At 45.0% G+C, this 22477-nt stretch overlaps 1 protein-coding gene across 2 annotated transcripts in view; it reads left to right on the top strand.

The window, feature by feature from the left end:
• Nucleotides 1–22477, top strand: part of SLC35A3 (solute carrier family 35 member A3) — a 94640-nt gene that overhangs the window by 42355 nt on the left and 29808 nt on the right. For both annotated transcript variants that reach the window (XM_040360189.1, XM_040360188.1), the window contains exon 2: nucleotides 986–1190. In XM_040360189.1, the coding sequence (XP_040216123.1) occupies nucleotides 1004–1190 (187 nt within the window). In that variant the 5' untranslated portion in view covers nucleotides 986–1003. The remainder of the gene's footprint in view (nucleotides 1–985; nucleotides 1191–22477) is intronic.

A 22477-nucleotide genomic window follows, 5' to 3' on the forward strand; every position in this document is an offset into this window, starting at 1 on the left:
TTGCAGTCCCTAATTAGAAAGGAAAGCCTGGGGCTGCCCCAAACATGCCCCTGGCACAAAATGGAAGATGGAGTATGTCGGTACCCAAGGATTTCACAATGATTAGAAATAAGAAATAACAATTTATTGATACAAAAATTGCAGTCCCATCAGCGATGCCTGCCAGTGATGTCTTTCAGTGCTGCATCTCCGTGCCCATCAGTGCTGCATATCCGTGCCCATCAGTTCCGCCTCATCAGTGGAACAAGAGCGGTCAGTCCAGCCTGACAGCTAACAGCACTGCAGTGTCGGGGCTGCTAGCACTACAGATTACCTTTCCTTTGCTCCCTGCCTTGCCATTCAGTGCTTAGAGGGAAGAAAGACAGCCCTGTGTAAGCTCTAGGTTGCTCTAGCCCACAGGACCGAGGATGATACTTATGCCTGTGTGACAGCATTGGACTGATTTCCTGAAATACAAAGCTGTGCTTTAGGTTCCTGTGCCACAAATCCTGTTGGGTGTTTTGTTTGTTGATTGGGAGCTACTTTGAAGAAATTGACGCCGCCTTGTTCTCTGCGTGTAGCTAATAAATAATAATTAAAAAGGGGTGTCTAATAACCTTTACATTAAAATTGTCATTAAAATATCAGGTAAATAGTGTATGAAAGTATTTTTATTTCAGATTACTGTTTTTTTGTTTGTTTTTTCATTGGGTTACTTTATTTGATGTCAGTGTTATTGACCTTCCCGATCACCTTTTATGTGCAGCGTTTATTGATCTTGTGACATTCATTGGACTTCTATGAGTTTAATTTTCCTCCTTTATCACTTGTGATAAAGCAACACTCCATGCCTGGATTGTGGAGAAATGTCTTGCAGTAAATAGTTCTAACATTGATGCTGTGCCAGAATCTTGCACTAAACACACTGGTAACCGAAAATAAATGTATTTATTTTCCCAATGAAATGAGTAATTTCTTAGAACATTGTATTTTTCCTTTCTTGTAGGTCTCTCCAGAAAGCACAATGACATCCCATCTCAAGTACATCTCTTTAGGCATCCTGGTGTTTCAGACGACCAGCCTGGTTCTCACTATGCGCTACTCCCGCACGCTTAAGGAGGAGGGTCCTCGCTACTTGTCTTCTACTGCCGTAGTGGCTGCTGAGGTGCTGAAGATTGTAGCATGCATCATTCTGGTCTATAAGGACAACAGTAAGCAGATTCATTCATCCTTTTTTTTTTTTTTTTTTATAATACGATAGAACAAGAAGCTAATGGCCAGAGTGCATAGACAAAGACATGACAGTAGCATCTAGTATCAAAAAAGGGGAAGTACTTCCCCATAGAATTTCATCCTTAGGGTTCCACTAAGGCCGCGTACACACGGTCGTTCCAAACCGATGAGAATGGTATGACGGGCCATTTCCATCGGTTCACCGCTGAAGTGGCCTGATGGTCTGATGTGTGTACACACCATCGTTCCAAAAAACTATCGGGTCAGAACGCAGTGACGTCAAACACACGACGTGCTGAATAAAACAAAGTTCAATGCTTCCAAGCATGCGTCGACTTGATTCTGAGCATGTGCAGGTTTTGAACCGATGCTTTTCTGTACTAACCATCGGTTTGGACCGATCAGGCAGCGGTACTTCGGTTCGATTTTAAAGCATGTTTTAAAATTTTGGACCGAAGGACAACAGACCGATGGGCTATACACACGCTCGGTTTGGACCGATGAAACTAAACCTCGGTCCATTCTCATCGGTTTTGTCCGACCGTGTGTACGCAGCCTTAGACTTCAGACAGTACAGGGGGTCCCCGACTTAAGAACGCCTGACTTACGAACTACTCCTACTTACGAACGGGACGCTGCGCGGACCATCTGCCGTTCTGCGCATGCACGGCCAGACGGAGCCTTGGAAAATGTCAGAAATGTCCGTAATTGGCTGCGCATGCGCAGAACAGCATTCGACGGAACATCGGAAAACACCGGAAATGTCCGTAATTGTCTTTCTACGCATGCGCGGCTCAACTTGCGAACATTTCCGGATTACAAACGGGAAAGTCCCCAACTCGTTCGTAAGTCGGCGACCCCCTGTATCCATGGAATATCCTTTAGTACAGGCAGTCCCCGACTTGCATACATCTGACTTACATACGACTCCTACTTACAAACGGAGGGAGACAACAGTAAGTGAGAGGAAATCTACCCCTAGGAAGGGAAATTCACTCTTGTAATAGTTATCATGGGAAAAAAAGTGTCTCCACTGAAGCTTTATCACCAAGACATGTTTCCGCGACACCCCAAAAAATTTTAAATCCAGTTGTCACAGGGACAAAGTGAGGTGAAAGCTTCTGAACAGGGCAGTGTTCATTTTGTTGACAAAACATTTTAGTCTACTAAATGAATACTATTTTAGTCGACTAAAATACGACTTAAATTAAAACCATTGAGATGACTAAAACTAAAATGGCATTTTAGTTAAAAGACAAATGCCGCCTACACACGACCGTTTAAAAAAAAAAATATTTTTTAATGGTCTAGAAAAAACAATGTTTTTTTTTCAACCCGATTATTGTTAAACCGGCCTTGCCTACACACGATCGTGAAAAATGCTCTAGCAAAGCGCGGTGACGTACAACACGTACGACGGCACTATAAGGGGAAGTTCCATTTGGATGGCGTTACCCTTGGGGCTGCTTTTGCTGATTTTGTGTTAGTAAAAGACGATTCGCGCTTTTCAGTCTGTTACAGCGTGTTGAATATGCTTACTCCATTACGAACAGTAGTTTTACCAGAACGAGCACTCCCGTCTCATAACTTGCTTCTGAGCATGCGCGTTTTTTCACGTCGTTAAAGCCCACACACACGACCATTTTTTACGAAGTCAAAAATGACAACGTTAAAAACAACGTGAAAAATTACAGCATGTTCTAAATTTTTAATGTCCATTTTTACGTCATGAAAAATGCTCTGGAGCCCACATATGATCGTTTTTAATGACATTTAAAAAAAACGTAATTTTTTACAACCCGAGAAAAAACGGTCGTGTGTACGCAGCATAAGACTAAAACTAAATTTAAATTTGACTTCAAAATTAACATTGGTCTGTAATGCATGTTCATACCTCAATTCCATAAATAATAACATATGACATTTTTCACTCCAGCAGTATATAATGAGTTTCTCTACAATTTCCAGTTTTAGTCAACTAAAATGTACTGAAGATTTTAGTCGACTAAATACGACTAAAACTAAAACAATTGTGGAAGACTAAAATGGGACTAAAACTAAAATGCCATTTTAGTCCTGAGGCTAAAACTAAATCGAAATTTGCTGCCCAAATTAACACAGACAGCAAAACAAACGTTGCACTAAAAACAAAAAAAAAACAAAAAAAAAAGGCCCTATTTCAACTTGCATTTCAATTTCAACCTAAGACCAAACCTACAGAACCTTGGGCCAGATTCAGATACAATTACGTTGCTCCACGGCAGCGTAACGTATCTGATTTACGTTACACTGCCGCAGGTTTACAGCGTAAGTGCCCGATTCTCCAAACTCTTACCTGTAAACTTGCGGCAGTGTAACGTAAATGCGCTCGGCGCAAGCCCGCCCAATTCAAATGGGGCGGGCACCATTTAAATTAGGCGCGTTCCCGCGCCGACCGTACTGCGCATGCTCCGTCGGGTAAATTACCCGACGTGCATTGCGCTAAATGACGTCGCACGGACGTCATTTGTTTAGACGTTAACGTAAATGGCGTCCAGCGCCATTCACGGACGACTTACGCAAACGACGTGTTTTTTTAAATTTCGACGCGGGAACGACGGCCATACTTAACATGGCCTAATTTTACGCGGCGTAACTCGACGTAAAGTTAGATCGACGGGCAGCGCGGACGTTCGGGAATCGGCGTAACTAGTCATTTGCATATTCTACGCTGACCGCAATGGCCTCGCCACCTAGCGGCCGGCCTAGAATTGCATCCTTAAAGCGGGGGTTCACCCTATCGACGGGAAAAAAACATTTTTTTTTTCTTTTACCTTAAAATCAGGCATTGTAGCGCGAGCTACAGTATGCCTGTCCCGTTTTTTTTAGCCCCATACTCACCTTGTAGTCGTCCATCGAAGATACCGGGGAATGGGCGTGCCTATGGAGACGGAGGATGATTGACGGCCGGCTCTGGCGCGTCACGCTTCTCCGGAAATAACCGAAATAGGCTTGGTCTTCACGACGCGTGCGCATAGCCTGTGCGCAGGCGCCGTGAAGAGCCGAGACCTACTCCGGCTGTCTTCGGAGAGAGTGACGTGCCAGGGCCGGCCGTCAATCATCCTCCCTCTCCATAGGCACGCCCATTCCCCGCGGGAGACGAAATCTACGATGGACGACTACAAGGTGAGTACGGGGTTAAAAAAATCGGGACAGGCATACTGTAGCTCGCGCTACAATGCCTGTCTCGATGGTAAAATGTGTCGGGGGGGGGGGGGGGTGAACTACCGCTTTAAGATCCGACGGTGTAATTCAATTACACCTGTCGGATCTTAGGGCTATCTATGCGTAACTGATTCTATGAATCAGTCGCATAGTTAGGACGGCTGTAACACAGAGATACGACGGCGTATCAGGAGATACGCCGTCGTATCTCTTCTGTGAATCTGGCCCCTTGTTTGTAACCTGGAGACTGCCTGTAATGTATAAGGAGAACAGAAAAAGAAAATGTTTGAACCATCGCGTTCATCCATTCCTCACTGGGCGTGCTGCTCGTCATGCTTTCCAAACACTTAGTGAGAAAAGAGGAAAAGGGGCGTGTGATCTAACGCATGGATCAAATGGATACAGTTTATTAAAACCAAATAGATAAATAAAAAGAACTTACTACGTAATCATAGAGACTAGGTTACAAAATGTTCATTTAAAATGAGTTGTGCCCATGCAAGGGCAGATGCTTAGTGGTAGGCTGACACGTTTCGAGGGGTTCCCTCTTCATCAGAGCCTTGGAGAATGAGAACAAATGTCTGCATAGTGTAATTGATTTATAGATTCATATATAGAAGAGCGACTGATTGGGAGTTGTATCACATAATGGATATTAAATTCTCCTTTGCTTAAAAGGTGTCCACATCCCAGCGCTCTAAATGAGATAAAAAACAAATGTGTGTGTGTATATGTGAGTGAGTGAAAAACGTATATAGCGCATCACATGCAAACTAAATCGCCTCTGGGCGCTCGTTTGTCCATTTCTCCTTTGAACTCAAAAGAGATGGGTTTTGATCTTTCTCCTAAAGGTCAAGTGATTCTCCTCCAACCGAATGCTGGTTGGTAAAGCGTTCCATAGTCTGGGACCCTGGAGCGCAAATCTTCGTTCTCCCTTGGACTTGTATCTGGCTTTAGGTATTTGGAGTAGATTTTGATTGGTGCATCGCAGAACGCGATTGGGGTTATGGGCTTTTAGTTTTTCGCATAGATATTGGGGGCATTTCCTTGAACACATTTATGCGTCAGACAGAGTGTTTGTTTTAAAAGTGATTCTGTCTTTCACTGGCAACCAATGAAGGGTTCTCAGTGAAGGAGAGATTGATTCCCATGTTTTTTTCCCAGTCACCAGTCTAGCAGCCGTATTTTGAACTACTTGCAGACGAGTGATTTTGTACTTTGGGAGTCCGAGGTAAAGGGCATTTGCATAGTCCAGTCTGGAGTTAACAATTGTTCCCACCACGACTGTTATGTCCTCTTTAGGAATAAATGGAATAAGTCTGCGTAGTAGGCGCAGCAGATGGTGAGATCCGATGACTACTGACCCTATTTGTGCATCCATTGTCATGTAGGTGTTGAAGATGACTCAGAGACTTTTGACTTTGGTGCTAGGGGTGATGATTTGGCCCAGAATGGGCGTGGGTGTCCAAGTTGTTGCAAGTTGATTCTTTCGATTGGCGTGAAACAGGAGAAGTTCTGTTTTCGATCCGTTGAGTTTAAGTTAACTCTTTGTCATCCAGTTTTCTATCAAAGAGAGGGATTTCTCTAGATCTAGATGATGATCCTTTTTGTTGCGGATGCGAAAGTACAGTTATGTGTCGTCTGCATAAGAGTGGTAAAGTAGCTTTTGGCTACTGATGATTTCAAAGAGAGGGCGGAGGTAGATATTGAACAGCACCGGCGACAGGGGGGATCCTTGAGGGACCCCGCATGACACTGTGCGTTTTTCAGAAGTGAAAGGTCCCAGTTTCACTATTTGTGATCGGTTTTCCAAAAAGGAGGAGAACCAGGATAAATCACCTTCCGCGACTCTTGCTACTTCAGCTAGCCGAGTCGGTAGTAGCTGCACTTGCGTCCAACAGTACTAGAAGACAAGATTATCCTTCGTCTGCGACCTCTAGAGCATCATCCCATATTTTGAGCAGTGCTGTTTCTGTCCCGTGACCGGGACGGAAACCTGATTGAAAAGGATCGAGCAAATTATGGGTATCTAGATGCTGTTGCAGCTGTTGTGCCACTACTTTCTCCATTACCTTGGAGAAGACATTTAGGCCTGTTATGTTTATATGTGTGTGTGTGTGTATATAAAAAAAAAAAAATATATATATATATATATATATATATATATATATTGTGTGTGTGTGTGTGTGTGTGTGTGTGTGTGTGTAAAATATGTGTGTGTTTGTGTGTATATAAAATGTGTGTGTCTATATATACACGCTTAAATGCATGGATGTAGTTGTAGATGGAAAACTCGCATATAAAAAATCTATAAAATCTATATCAAAGTTGCATATTATTACTACAGACAGGAGACGTGAAATAGAAGAAGTATTAAAACTTTTTGAAGCATTACAGCATTAGATCATTGAATCATTAAACTGCAGAACGTTAAAATATTACAGCATTAAAAACTTTGAGAGTATTAGAGTAAACCATTATAGTACTGAAGCCAAATAAAAATTGAAAAATTAATAAGATTTAATTAAAAAAAAAAAAATTAATTGTGTGTGTGTGTATATATATATATATATATATATATATATATATATATATATATATATATATATATATATATATATATATATATATAATGTGTTTTTTGGATGCACTTTGCTGTGTTCCTGTACAGTTCCTTTTAGAAATAATGCAACATGTTCTACTGTTGTTGACTGTACTGGAACGGACTGCAATGGTGTGAACGGGCCCTCAATCCCAATTTGGAGCAGGTAAAAAAAATATCCCTTGCTGTGGGATACACTGTGCCTACATTGCAAGGGTTTATTGCTTGTTTTGTCTAGGGGAGAGGAGAAACTGCTTTACTTACCTGTTCCTCCTGTCCTCTGGCAGGTGGCACTCCCCCACTATCTGGTGGTGGACTGTCACTTGGTATCCCCATGTCCTGAGCAGGGCTGTGGATCCTGCTGTTATCTTAATGATGTCAGGACCCTAGACAAGTGGAGCATTGACATTCAGAAACTGCAGGGATCGGTCTAACTGTTGGAAGGAGCACAGGATCAGGTAAGTAAATCTCCTCCTTTTTATCTGCTTCCGGACCACCCACTGCAGATATACTGCGGCAGGTTGGCTCCCCTGTTCAAGCCTTCGTAGCTGTACGTTGGCCTTTTTAAGACACCTCCGGTGGCACGTGCGTCCAAAGCGTGTCTCCAGAGCCTATGTGAGTGCCTGGCAGGTGTGATGACCACCGGGCACCCACGATCACTCTTGACAGAGCGAGAACTGGGATCTGTGTGTGTAAATACACAAATCCCAGTTCTCTCAGAGGAGAGGAGACAGATCGTGTGTTCATACTAAGTATGAACACTGATCTCTCTTCTCCCCTAGTCTGTCTCGCCCCCGCCCAGTTAGAACACACCTACGGAACACATTTAAAACCTTGATCGCCCCCTAGTGTTAACCCCTTCCCTTCCAGTGACATTTATACAGTAATCGGTGCATTTTTCTAGCACTGAACGCGGTATAAATTTCACTGGTCCCAAACGTGTCAAAAGTTTGTCCGCCGCAATATCGCAGTCACAATAAAAATCACTGATCGCCACCATTACTAGTAAACAATAAATAAATAATAAATGCCATAAATATATCCCCTATTTTGCAGACGCTATAACTTTTGCACAAACCAATCAATATATGCTTATCGAGGGGAAAAATAAATGAATTAATTAAATGTGGGATATTTATTATAGCAAAAAGTAAAAGCTATTGTGTTGTATTTTTTTTTTTTTAAATTGTCGCTCTTTTGTTTATAGCACAAAAAAATAAACCGCAGAGGTGATCAAATACCAAAAAAACAAAAGAAAGCTCTATTTGTGGGGGGAAAATTATGCAAATTTTGTTTGGATACACCATTGCACGACCACACAATTGTCAGTTAAAGCGACGCAGTGCCGTGTCGCAAAAAATGGCCTGGGCAGGAAGGGGGTAAATTCTTCCGGGGCTGAAGTGGTTATGGGTAGATTCACACCAGGTGTGGTGGGACTGTGTTGGGTGGCTATTCCAGCATAGCCCCACCGCACCTCCACCACAAGGCAAAACGCCTTGTCTACAGTTTGGCCAGTTCACACCACTATCTTGGGGTGGTGTGCAGGCGATGTGTGCTGAAAAAGTACGGCCATACTTTACAAAAAGTGAACAGTGCACTGGACCAGGATCAGCGCATCTGCAATGCTTGCACACTATCCGCTGCGTTGTAACACAGTGGCTGATGTGAATGGACCCTTTTTTTTCCCCTAAGCAGAAACGGGCAATTAACCCTTGCAGTGCTCTACTGCAAGGGATAGTTTGCCTATTGTTGTTGTTATTATTATTATTATTAATAATAATAATAATAATTATAATATTATGGAGATTTCCCTTCCCATAGATGCAACAGAAAGTGAGAGGAAATCTCTAATAGATGGGGGGGGGCCTTCTTAGAAAATAATAACAGGGGTTTCAATCCTTCCACACGCCATCCAAAACTAAAAGGAAAAAAAAAACTGTCTATACATGCTCTTTAATAGTGCTATAACCTAAAATGAAAAAAATGTGTCAGCCACACTTCACTTTTAGCTCCTGCATATCACAATATCTCCACCTGGGAACCAATCTTCCTTGATGCATTTCACCACTCCTGTCCTGCTATCCCTGTGAGCAAACCAGGAGTGGTGAAATGCGTCAAGGAAAGTTGGTTCCCAAGTGGAGATATTGTTGTATGCAGTCACTTTGACAACTAATAAATATGTCAAAAAGAGCAACGAGTGGCGTGCGGCTGATACACTTTTTTTTTTTTTTTTTTTTTTTTTTTTTTTTAAGGTTTCTGATGGGAAGTAGATACAGACTATAGTAGTTGGCACCCACATTGTCCATGTACAGGAGGGGCGAGTCTTTTTGTCATATATTCTAAAATGCTTTGTGTTTTATTAATATTGGGGTTTTCCCCTTTCGTCTTCCAGGACAGCCTTGAGATGCATGGCTTCTCCCTCCGGGACAGGAAACGCACGCACCTAATCCATAAAAGGTGGTCCTCCAGGCCTCCTCCTCAGTTTTTTGTGTTTCCTGCCAGACGGGAAGGAGCCCATGAAGGAACATTGTTGTTGGGAAAGCTCCGTATCTCAGGGCGGTCCTGGGAGAGCCCCTGGTTGAACCCAGTTCCCTGCAGCACCCCTCTGTCCTGTTGGGAGGAGAAGGTGGCTGAGTTACTACCGCCGTTAGGCTCAGAGAGAGCCGGTCCCTGGATGGTTTCCTGTCGGCGCATGGGGACTAGCAGGACGAACAGAGCGATGGACAGGCCCAGAGAGACTGAGGCAATCACCAAGAACCATGGAGGGTGCATAGGCGGAAACGGACTCCGGTTCTACAGGCTCCGGTGCCTCTCGGGTAAGCTTGGTGAGAGCAGACCATAGCTTACTCTGGGAGGTTAGGGCTATAGGCCTAATTACCCTCACTAGGTGGGGAGCCAGTGGTGATGGGTCGGGCACTTCTAAGTTTTTTCCATACACAGTGGTGGTGGGCACAGGGCTGTGGAGTGACTGGGTTATTTCTCTGATTTACAGGTTAAAGCCCACGACAGAACTCGGATGCAGCCGCCTAGAAAAAAGTGTGCCGTATGTGGGACAAAGTTGGGGTCCAATTGGAATAAGCCATTATGTCCAGAATGTGTCAGTAACCTGGTAAAGGATGATTCTGTGGCAGCTTGTCTCAAGATACTGTCCTCCGTAAAAGATGAAATTGCATCAACTTTCCAGTCGTTTAAGGGGCTAATGGACAGGATGCAGGGTCCCTCTTCATCCCTACCTAGAGCTTCTAGTATGCCTTCCCTTTTACAGGTAGAGGAAGCGGATAGGGAGAGGGCTCCTAGGTCGGTTGCATCCTCTCAGGCAGGATCAGCATCCGATTCGGATGGAGAGGAGGATTCCTCCAGAGTTTCCAGATATAAGTTATATTTGGATGACTTGGCGGACTTGCTAAAAGCAATCTACGACACATTAGAGATTTGTGAGGAACAGGTTCAACTCTCAAAGCACGACCTAATGTACCAGGGGTCTAGTGCAACCAAAACCAGGGTATTTCCCGTTCACAGATCTTTGATTGATTCAATTCTGCTGGAGTGGGAACAACCTGAAAGGAGACCTTTCTTCTTGGGTAAACTCAAACGCAGATTTCCGTTTGAAGCGGACGCGTCTCACCCCTGGAACAAGGTTCCTAAGATAGATGCGCCTTTAGCTGAGATATCAAAGAAGACGGATCTGGCTTTTGATGATCTTGGCTCCCTCAAAGATGCGATGGATAAAAGAGGGGATTTTCTGTTATAGAGGGCCTTGGATGCCTCTTCTATAGGATTGAAACTTATAGGAAGAAGGCATTTCCTGAGAAGAAGAAAAAAACGGAGGGAAAACTTTTCTTTCGTGGTTTCAGGCAACAGAACCAGCAGTAGGAGGGACAACCCAAGAAACATTGGACGGGTCACAAGAGGCGTGGAAGGGGAGGAATCCTATTCAATCCTCCTCAAACCACCCCAAAAACTCAGTGACGCCTGCGTCCCGGTGGGAGGAAGATTGGGGCAGTTCCTCCCACAATGGACCAGGTCGACTTCAAGCCTGTACATACTGGACATAATAAAAAACGGGTACAAATTGGAGTTTGAGTCAATGCCCCCTTTAAGTTTTGTGGTTACACAACTACCCAGAGACAGAGAGAAAGCAGAAGCTCTAAGTTTATAGCTGGGGGAATTGGTGGATCAAAAAGTTCTGGTTCAGGTGCCCCAGAAGGAGCAAGGTCAGGGAATGTACTCCCATGTGTTTGTGGAAAAGAAGCCATCGGGAAGGTTCAGGTTAATCCTGAACCTCCGGCCTCTGAACAGGTTTGTGAAATACAAGCGGTTCAGGATGGAGTCAATATTTACAGTTGCAAAGCTCCTGTTCCCAGGGTGTCACATGGCTACTCTGGATCTCAGAGATGCCTATTTACACATCCCGATTCCTCCAGAATTCCAAAAATACCTCAGGGTGGCAGTCAGGATGAATTCAGAGTTACGGCACTTCCAGTTCCGAGCTCTTCCATTTGGTCTGTCCTCCTCACCCAGAATTTTCCAGAAGGTTCTGGCAGAAGCCTTAGCCCCGTTAAGACTCAGAGCCATTACAGTGATTCCATATTTGGACAACCTCCTGTTTGTGGCCAAATCGGTTCAGCAACTAGAGAAAGACTTGCGGGAGGTGCAAAGTTTCCTCTCTTCTCTCGGGTGGCTAATCAACAGGGACAAATCTCAGCTGATCCCGTCTCAGGAAGTCCTGTACCTGGGGTAGAGGGTTTCTTCAGTGGAGAAGAAGTTCTTTCTCCCCGAAGAAAACATTTCAAGAGTGGATCAAGCAGTTGCTCAGCTGCAGTGCAACCAGGTAGCCACGGTCAGAGAGGTAATGAGGGTGCTGGGTCTGATGACGGCATGCTTCCCAGAGATTCCATCAGCATCCTTTACAGGGTCTTATGCTCCGTTATTGGAACGGCAGAAGACCGGATCTAGATATCCAGATGCCTATTTCTTGCAGGGTCAAGAAGACTCTGTGGTGGTGGTGAGCACATCACAACCTAGACAAAGGTTTAGCTTGGACCCAACCTACGGCCACAGTGGTGACTACCGACGCCAGTGCCTGGGGGTGGGGAGCCCATCTGGAGGAAGCCGTAGCCCGAGGGCATGGTCTCCGGTAAAGGCAAGTCGGTCCTCAAACCAAAGAGAGCTTTTGGCAATCCTGAGGACAATAGAGACATTCCAGGCAAGGATAGAAGGACTACATCTGCAGGTCCGTACAGACAACGCGGCAGCTGCCGCGTATTTGAACCAGCAGGGAGGGACCAGAATCCCTGCTCTACAGGACATAGCCAATAAAATTCTATCCTGGGCAGAGACAAACTTGTCCTCTCTGACAGCCGTCCATCTAAAGGGCACTCAAAACTCGCTGGCAGATTTCCTGATTCGTCAGCAGGTGAGGCAGGACGAATGGGCTCTCAACGAGGAGGTATTCACAAAGATCGTGCAGGAATGGGGACAACCGCAGGTGGACCTTTTCGCCTCCGAGAAGAACAGGAAGGTAGCTCAGTTTATCTTGGTCAATCCATGGGATCAGGCCAGAGGTATAGACGCATAGGCCAGCCCTTGGCAATTCAACCTCTGCTATGCCTTCCCTCCAGTGAGATTGATTGCAGCAGCCCTTCAAAAGTTTCTGACCGAAGAGACGGACCTGATCTTGATCACACCCTTTTGGCCAAGGAGACCTTGGTTCGCCAGCTTAAAGAGGTTGGCCATTCTCCCACCATTCCGTCTGCCAATCAGGAAAGATTTGATTTCTCAAGGCCCCATCCTTCATCCTCGGGTGGAGAGGCTGAGTCTAACAGCTTGGTATCTGAGGAACAGCTGCTGAGGTATCAGGGTTTCTCAGAGAGAGTGATATAAACTCTTCTGGAATGCCGAAAACCAGTGACCAGAGCAATCTATGCCAAGATCTGGAAAAGATTAAATTCTTGGTTGGAGGAGCAAGGGCTCGATCATCCAGGGATTCCAGCTATACTGGATTTTTTTGCAAGCAGGTGTGGAATTGGGGCTTTCCCCTAGTACCCTGAAGGTACAGGTGGCAGCACTAAGTGTCTTCCTTCAGACTTCCCTGCAGCAGAATCTATTTGTTAAAAAAAAATTCAAGGCCCTGGCAAAGTCTATGCCGGTGAGGGTGACGACCTGTCCTACCTGGGATCTCTCTTTAGTTCTCAAAGCCCTGACGGGTAGTCCCTTTGAACCTTTGGAGGAATCTCTCTTAAAATGGGTAGTACTAAAAACGTTTTTTTTGGTAGCGATCACATCAGCCAGAAGGGTGAGTGATCTGCAGGCACTCTCGATAATGGAACCTTTTCTGTTGATTTTAGAAGACAGACCCCAGTTTTCTTCCCAAGGTAGCGTCTACTTTTCATAGGACGCAGGACATTGTCCTACCGACTTTTTGTTCCACCTCAGATGTAGAGGAAGCATCGTTGAACTTAGACGTTAGAAGATGCCTTTTAGTTTACTTAAAAGTCACCAGTAGCTTCAGAAATTCAGACTCTCTTTTCATTCATTTTGCGGGGGTCCGCAAATGACAGAAGGCCTCCAAATCTTCCATTGCCAGATGGATTAGGATGGCAATTGTGGAAGCTTATGAGTTAGAAGGAGTTCAGGCTCCTTTTAGTTAAGGCACACTCGACTAGGGCAGTTTCGAGTTCATGGACTGAGAGGGCTGGCGCCTCGCCGGAGGAGATCTGCAAGGCAGCAACATGGTCCAGTTACTCTACATTGTCCAAACATTATCGCCTGGATCTGATGTCTGAAAAGGAAGACATTTGGCCGAAAGGTCCTCCAGGCAGTGATCCCACCCTAACAAAGTAAGTTCATTGCTTATCATCTCAAGGCTGTCCTGGAAGACGAAAGGGGAAAACCGGAGTTAGACTCACCGGCAACTCTTTTTCTAGGAGTCTTCCAGGACAGCCTGGTTTCCCACCCGGTCTTTATATTGGTAACAGGAGTTGGATGTGTGTACTGACGTGTTAGTATGCTATGTCTTTTCAGAGCCTTCAGGAATTCTTGGTTAAACTGAGGAGGAGGCCTGGAGGACCACATTTTATGGATTGGGTGCTTGTGTTTCCTGTCCTGGAGGGAGGAGCCATGTATCTCAAGGCTGTCCTGGAAGACTCCTAGAAAAAGAGTTACCGGTAAGTCTAACTCCGGTTTTCTTACATGTAATTAGTGTGTGTGTCAGTAGAACAAAAAAAAAGAAATCTAGACCCCGCATTAAAATTAGCCTGACAACAATCAACCGTGCCAACCTGTCCAACCTGTGTTTCTTCAGTCCATGTTGCTGATCAAGAGTTTTTGGTTGGTTTCTATGAGCAGCAAGATTTTTATTTTTTTTGTGTAGTATGGTTTTCCTGCATCTGTTTTATCTTAAAAATGTTTTTCCTGGTATAGGTTATAAAATTGCTTCCTCATCTGACTTATAACGTAGGTGGTCTAAGTAACTTGGTCAGAACCGTTTACACAAGGTACATGTTTCTGTTCCTTAAAGTTTGTTTTGTTGGGCAGCCCATTGATTTTGAATAAGCCCACAAAGCATCCCAATGTAAGAAAAATTGGTCCTGCACTTTTTGTACAATGCGGTGCACCATGCTAACAAACACTGATTAAAGTGGTATTAAACCCCAGAGCAAACCTTTATTGTATACAGTATATTTTTACCTGGTGATTCTACCAGTAAGCCTGTTTTTTTTTTTTGTTTTGTTTTTTTTCTTATTGTTTTCAACAGAACAAGCTGTCCTACACATGTAGCATGTAGAGGGTTGAGACAAAATATATTCTGACAGTGGTGCTTACAATGGTCAGCTGTTATTTATGTAAAATCTCAACCACAAACAGACAAAAAACTGTTGCTGTAACTGATTAAAAAGTGTTAGCTTTAGTCTGGCTTCAATTTGTTGGTGTATCCAAATCTTTTAGTTCATCTAACCCTCCCCCCAGAGTGACAATTCTACTATACAAAGGTGTCTCTTTCTCCGTCATCCAGAGTGTAGGCAAACTGATACCAAGGGTGGGTTACTGGCTGGATTACTAGGAAAAAGACGGGGGGGGGGGGGGGGGACTAAAAGAAAACATTTTAGTTACCACATCTAAGGCTTGGTAAGGTTCAATTTGTTAAATTTTTGGTTTTGGGTTTAACTACTTCTCGCCTGTCCCATAGCCAGAAGACGGCTACAGCACGAGCTTCCAGTTTTGGGAAGGTGTCCATGGACTTCTTCCCATAACCCCGCCTCCCGCGCACCCCCTGGGAAGCTCACCCAGCGTGCTCTGTGACTGTTGTATCCTTCATACACACACGGCAAGGGCCAATCACAGCAGCCCTTTACCATGTGATCAGCTGTGTCTGATCACATGTAAACAGACTTGTCAGTTATGGGCAGTCCTTTCCTTTCACGCTGTGTCTGTGTGAGGAAAGGAGAGCTGTTAACCGGAAAGGCTGCCAGCACATTGTTTACACTGATCAGTGCCCTGATTTATCAGTGCAGCTCAATTGGTGCCCATCGGTGAAACCTTATCAGCACACATCAGGGAAGGACCAAAAATTACTAATTTGCAGAATTTTTAAACCAAACCTTTTTTTATTTTTATTTTTTATTTTATTTTTTTCTATGTCTTGCAAAAAAAAAAAAAAAAAAAAACAGTATTAATTAAATACCACCAAAAAGGAAATCTTTATCCGTCTCAAAAAATTCACATGGGTACAGTGTTGCATGACTGCGCAATTGTAGTTCAAAGTGCGACAGCACTGGAAGCTGAACATTGGCCTGAACAGGAAGGGGGTGGAAGTGCCCAGTATTTAAGTGATTAATAATGTTTTTATTGCATTGTGTAGCCCTCACAGAATATGGTTCATTGGCTGGAAGTATAAAGTATTAAAGCGGAACTCCAGGCAGATATAAAAGGCACACATTTAATGCAGCTCTGTAATCATTATAATGCCACTAAGTGTATTTTTTAATGAATAAGTTAACCTTTCTAAAAAAATAAATAAGAATAAGGCTCGATTCACACCTTTGCATGTTGCTTTTAAACGTTTTTGCATTGCTTTTTGCGGTGCTTGCTGCACAGGTAAACAAAAAAAACCGCAAACCGCGGCAAAATCACTGTAAAAACACGTTACTTGCGTTTTGGATGCAGGTCCATTGAATTCTGTTGCATGCAAAATGATGCTTTTTGCAGGAAAAAAAGTCCCCGGCCCTTTCCAAAAACGCAGAGGCACAAAAAAGCATTGATGTGAACATGTTCCATAGGAAATCATGTTAAAAAAATTCCCTGCATTTCTGCAAAATGCATTAAATAACGCATTAGTGTGAATAGAGCATAAAAACAAATGCACTTTTTTTTTATCTAAAAAAAAAAAAAGTGCATTTATCTTTTTTCTAAGGAGCCTGCAACACATTGCAGCCTCAATCCGCAGATTGTAGGTGCAATCTTGGGGCTCCTGCATACTCTCGGCATACCTGTCTGCTCATACATCGTACAGGCAGGCAGTTACCCGAGAGTAGGAAGAATCAATGAACTGCTAGAGTGCTCACTAGCGCCATCCTAGTTCATTGAGAACTACAAGCCATCAGCCGGATTGGCTGCCGATACTTGTAGGCATTCATTCACAAGAAGTTGTGAATGAATGATGTGGCCCTATGGGCAGAGCCCCACACAGCCACATTGTTTTCAAAATGTGACAGTGAAAAGAGAATCCCGGGCTGCCTGCTGTCACAGGGAGGGAGGATTGAGGAGGTTGTGAGAGGCTGCAGATGCCGAAACATGTTACCTGTTCCACCCTAAAAACGGGCAGAACATGTAAAATGTTCCAAAGACGAGCTTATCCTTTAATTTCAAGCAGATTAAATATCTGGATTTAAATTGGTATTGACCTCTTGGAGTCCCTGTACAGCAGAGAAAGGAAAAGACGAGGAGATTTGCCTGATGTCCTACTGTTTCAGTCCACACCAGTGCCCTGCATTGCTGTGAACTGAAAAAAAAAAAAAGTAGGACGGGATGTGCGATGCTTATCTATGCTCGACATTGTACTACAGCGCTCTGCGAAGCGTAAAGTTGCATTAAATGACATTTTGTGACATTTCAATAACAAAAAAAGGGGGGAGGGATGGGGGTAAACCATTCAATGTTTTGTAACAATGCATTGCACTGGCTTATCGCAGCGCACATCAGTGGAATATACAGAGCACCTGGCAGTGTGAATGGGACCTGAAAGTTTCATTGTGCATTTTTTGCTTCCTTATGTCAGTTGCCTTGTTTCGCATTCATATATTTATTTTCTAATGTGAAGTATGGTAGCTGCGCTGTGGGGGAGGGAATGGGAAGGTGGAAGTGAAAAGGGAATGCAAAGTAAAGGGATCGTGGGTGAACTTAAACAGTGAAATAAAAAAAAAATTAAGGTATCTGATGATACTACAATGAACAATACAGATGAAAGTGAACAAACACCTATAATCCTGTAAAGATTTAACAGTGAAAATACAAAGTAAAATGGCTACTACATATACAAACACCAAAAATAGCATAAAATAAGTGTGTGTGTGGGGGGGGGGGGATATGTGCAAAACTATCAAAAATCACACATGTGATAAAGTCCTGTCCATAAATAAGGATCAAATCTAGCAGTCCAATAATTCCTCCACAGTACAGTGTCTAGATAAAACACCTCCACCAAAATTGCAATGTGCACAAATTAAATCTTCAGTGATGACACCTCTGATGTGCTAGCAGCTCACCTCACGGCTGCTTATCCAAACAGCTAACCAAGATCCTGATCGCAGCTGGATGTGTGGGCTGATAAAACACCTCCTTCTGACTCCTAAGACAGCTCTCAATGTGTGTCATGGAAAAGAGAAGATATATGCAATGCATATAGCGTGACACTGTGAGGGTACCTCGAACAGGTAAAGATTTGAGAAAATGCACTCACATGAATGAAAGGACAGCGGGCATAAATCCACGAGTGTCGAACTTGTATCCCCCCTCAGAGTGTCAGCTATACAGGCAGGGCCGTTTGAAGCAATTTGGGGGCCCCAAGCAAAATGGACATAGAGGCCCCCCCCCCCTGCATGCACACAAAGCCTACAGGAACCGGTGGTCGGCCTCCTCCTGGTGGCTCCGGATTGTGAGGGAGGGAGGAGGAGGGGAGAGGGAGCCAGGCAGGACACGAGACCGACGGTAGCGGTGATCTTACCGAAGGCCGGGACAGACTCGTGTGTGGTGCGCCCAGGGGTGTATTTAGGTTTTGTGCTGCCCTAGGCCTGGTGAAACTCGGGCACCCCTTCCTTTTTAAGACTCGTCCTGTCATTTTAATGGGATGAGTGCACAGGGTGGGATGAGCACAGGGTGGGATGAGGACAGGGTGGGATGGGGACAGGGTGGGATGGGGACAGGGTGGGATAAGCACAGGGTTGGATGAGGACAGGGTGGGATGGGGACAGGGTGGGATGGGGACAGGGTGGGATGAGGACAGGGTGGGATGGGGACAGGGTGGGATGGGGACAGGGTGGGATGAGGACAGGGTGGGATGGGGACAGGGTGGGATGAGGACAGGGTGGGATAAGCACAGGGTGGGATGGGGACAGGGTGGGATGAGGACAGGGTGGGATGAGGACAGGGTGGGATGAGGACAGGGTGGGATGAGGACAGGGTGGGATGAGCACAGGGTGGGATGAGGACAGGGTGGGATAAGCACAGGGTGGGATAAGCACAGGGTGGGATGGGGACAGGGTGGGATGGGGACAGGGTGGGATAAGCACAGGGTTGGATGAGGACAGGGTGGGATGGGGACAGGGTGGGATAAGCACAGGGTGGGATGGGGACAGGGTGGGATGAGGACAGGGTGGGATGAGGACAGGGTGGGATGAGGACAGGGTGGGATGAGGACAGGGTGGGATAAGACAGGGTGGGATGGGGACAGGGTGGGATGAGGACAGGGTGGGATGGGGACAGGGTGGGATGGGGACAGGGTGGGATGAGGACAGGGTGGGATGGGGACAGGGTGGGATGGGGACAGGGTGGGATGGGGACAGGGTGGGATGAGGACAGGGTGGGATGAGGACAGGGTGGGATGAGGACAGGGTGGGATGAGGACAGGGTGGGATGAGGACAGGGTGGGATGGGGACAGGGTGGGATGAGGACAGGGTGGGATAAGCGCAGGGTGGGATGGGGACAGGGTGGGATAAGCGCAGGGTGGGATGGGGACAGGGTGGGATAAGCACAGGGGGACAGAGCATCTTTTAATTTGGGGGGAGAGGGTGGTATGGGGATATGTGCTGGGGAGTGATTTGAGAGGGAAGATGATATGTGCTAGTGGGGGGGGGGGGAATCGGACCCCCCCCCCCACACACACACACACACTAGCACATATCATCTTCCCTCTCAAATCACTCCCCAGCACATATCCCCATAACACCCTCTCCCCCCACATCACTTCATTCGTTCACCTCGAATCTGCTCCCCCCCTTACCTCCTGTTTACTGTGTGCACTGTGCAGCACGGCTCTCACTCGTGTCTCTCCTTGGCTCCTCCTCCTGGCTGTGTACAGTACACATTGAGCCATGAGGGGGGGAGGAGCCGAAGTGTGACTGTATTGCAGTCAGTGGAGAGAGAGGGACGGCTGCACTGTCCCGGGTGACCTCGCCACTTTGGGGGCCCCCCCCCGCGAGCCCCCCTCCTCCCGCACAGCTAAATCCTGGAGTTCAGTGCAACTGCACGCTTCGGCACTGAACTCCAGGATTCAGCTGTGCGGCTCTCCGTGCGGGAGGAGGGGGGCTCGCGGGGAGCCTGTGAATATAGCAGCAGGCAGACAGACGAGCCAGCTTGGGGGCCCCCTACTAGCTCGGGGCCCCAAGCAATTGCTTGCCTTGCCTGTCCTGTTGCGACGGGCCTGTATACAGGTGAAAGTGTGAGCTGATCCTCATACGTCCAAATGGCAAGGCTCAATGTATCATAGGAGCATTAGGAAGAGCGAAAAAGAGACCATAGCGTGACTCCATATAATGGATAAATTTAATAAAAAAACAAATAAAAAAACTCACATTTTAGGTAGTGAAGTAGAATAAAACATCCACGAGCGCCGAACTCGTATTAAAACTTCAGACTCTGTCTGTACCCGGTGTTCCAATCCCTACGTATCGTCACATCACGTGACTTCATCCCCCCTATTTGTTTTTTATTAAATTTATCCATTATATAGAGTCACGCTATGGTCTCTTTTTCGCTCTTCTTAATGCTCCCATGATACATTGAGCCTTACCATTTGGACGTTTGAGGATCAGATCACACTCTCACCTGTATAGCTGTTCGAGGTACCCTCACAGTGTCACGCTATATGCATTGCATATATCATATATATTACATATATCTTCTCTTTTCCATGGCTTAGGAGTCAGGAGGAGGTGTTTTATCAGCCCACACATCCAGCTGCGATCAGGATCTCAGTTAGCTGTTTGGATAAGCAGCCGTGAGGTGAGCTGCCAGCACATCAGAGGTGTCATCACTGAACATTTAGATTGTGCACATTGCAATTTTGGTGGAGGTGTTTTATCTAGACACTGTTCTGTGGAGGAATTACTGGACTGCTAGATTTGATCCTTATTTATGGACAGGACTTTATCACATGTGTGATTTTTGATAGTTTTGCACATTTTTTTTTTATGCTATTTTTGGTGTTTGGATATGTAGTAGCCATTTTACTTTGTATTTTCTCTGTTACATCTTTACAGGATTATAGGTGTTTGTTCACTTTCATCTGTATTGTTCATTGTAGTATCATCAGATACTTTAAAAAAAAATGTATTTCACTGTTAAGTTCACCCACGATCCCTTTACTTTGCATTCCCTTTTCACTTCCACCTTCCCATTCCCTCCCCCACAGCGCAGCTACCATACTTCACATTATACATTATTATCACTTTTTCTGTTAGGATCAGATCCACAGATGCTGCTGCAGTCCCCCCCCCCCCCAGTCCATCAGACAGCGCCGGAGTTCTCTATTTCTATATATTTATTTTCTGTTCCTTCTCTCAAGGCCTAGATCCAATTTGTTAATCAAATGCGTAGAAATAATTTGCCACATAAGTAAATGGCTAATGCAAACGCCTATAATGCAAACAAATGAGCATAGCCTTAATCAATTTGTCCTTCACTATTAGCACAACAATGTCAACATTTAATCAGCCAGGGCTTGCAAATTACATAGATTCCCTGACTGCGTTGCTTCCATAATCTGTATTATACTGGAATCCTTTACTTATACAGATGAATAAAGATTTGCTGACAACCTCTGATTGCTATAAAAGTCAGCAGATGTTTGCTGGTAGGGTGCCGAACTCATGGATAAGAAGTTATATGATCTTTGACTGTGTAAAGGCACCTTACAGTTCACATTCGGGATAGTCCTTTCTGTTTTTAACCCCAAATGCCGCGTACATATGATCGGATATTCCGACAAGAAAACCTTGGATTTTTTTTCCGATGGAAGTTTGGCTCCAACTTGTCTTGCATACACACGGTCACACAAAATTCCCACCATCAAGAACGCAGTGACGTACAACACGACGAGCCTAGGAAAATAAAGTTCAATGCTTCCGAGCATGCATCGACTTGATTCCCGAGAACCAGCTAAATTTCGACAGAAAAAGTCTGATGGGGCCTACGGACGGTCAGAATTTCCGACCGAAAGCTCACATCGAACTTTTCTTGTTGAAAATTCCGATTGTGTGTATGCGGAAAAACTAAAAGGAATTGCTCTTCAAGTCTATTGTTCTATATAGTTTGGCAGGGCTCAAAATTCCAAGTCCTGAGCTACTAGCCAGGCCTTAAGAGTTACTCGCCACCTGTTGCCCCATCCAAACCTTACCTTGCCCCGCCCCCAATTCCACCTCTAAACACACCCTTGTAAATTATATCATAAAATTACACTATTAAATGTTTTTTTTTCAGAATTAAGTTTCAAAAATAAATATTAACAGCAACAACAACTTTAACAATGTTATTCTAAAACAATTTAAACATAAAAGGGAAATGATCCCCCCCCCCACTTTGATCATACCTGTGACTTCAATTCTACCGCCCCCCCCCCCCTCTCAATTCTATCATAGCTAGGCCTCCAATTCCACCCCCCCCCCATCTATCATATGGAATGATAGAGTGGGGGAGTGGAATTGGAGGCATAGGTATGATAGAATTGAGAGGGGGGGGGATGGAATTGGAGGCCTAGCTATGATAGATTGGGGGGAGGGGGCATGGCAGGCCATTTTTTGCGATACTGCCTTGCGTTACTTTAACTGACAATTGTGCTGTCATACAACGCTGTATCCAAATTAAATCTTCTTCTTTTTTCACACAAATAGAGCTTTCATTTGGTGGTAGTTGATCGGCACTGTGTTTTTTTTTTTTTGCATTATAAACAAAAGACAGACAATTTT

Source organism: Rana temporaria, chromosome 7, assembly GCF_905171775.1.
Source record: "Rana temporaria chromosome 7, aRanTem1.1, whole genome shotgun sequence".
NCBI lineage: Eukaryota > Metazoa > Chordata > Amphibia > Anura > Ranidae > Rana > Rana temporaria.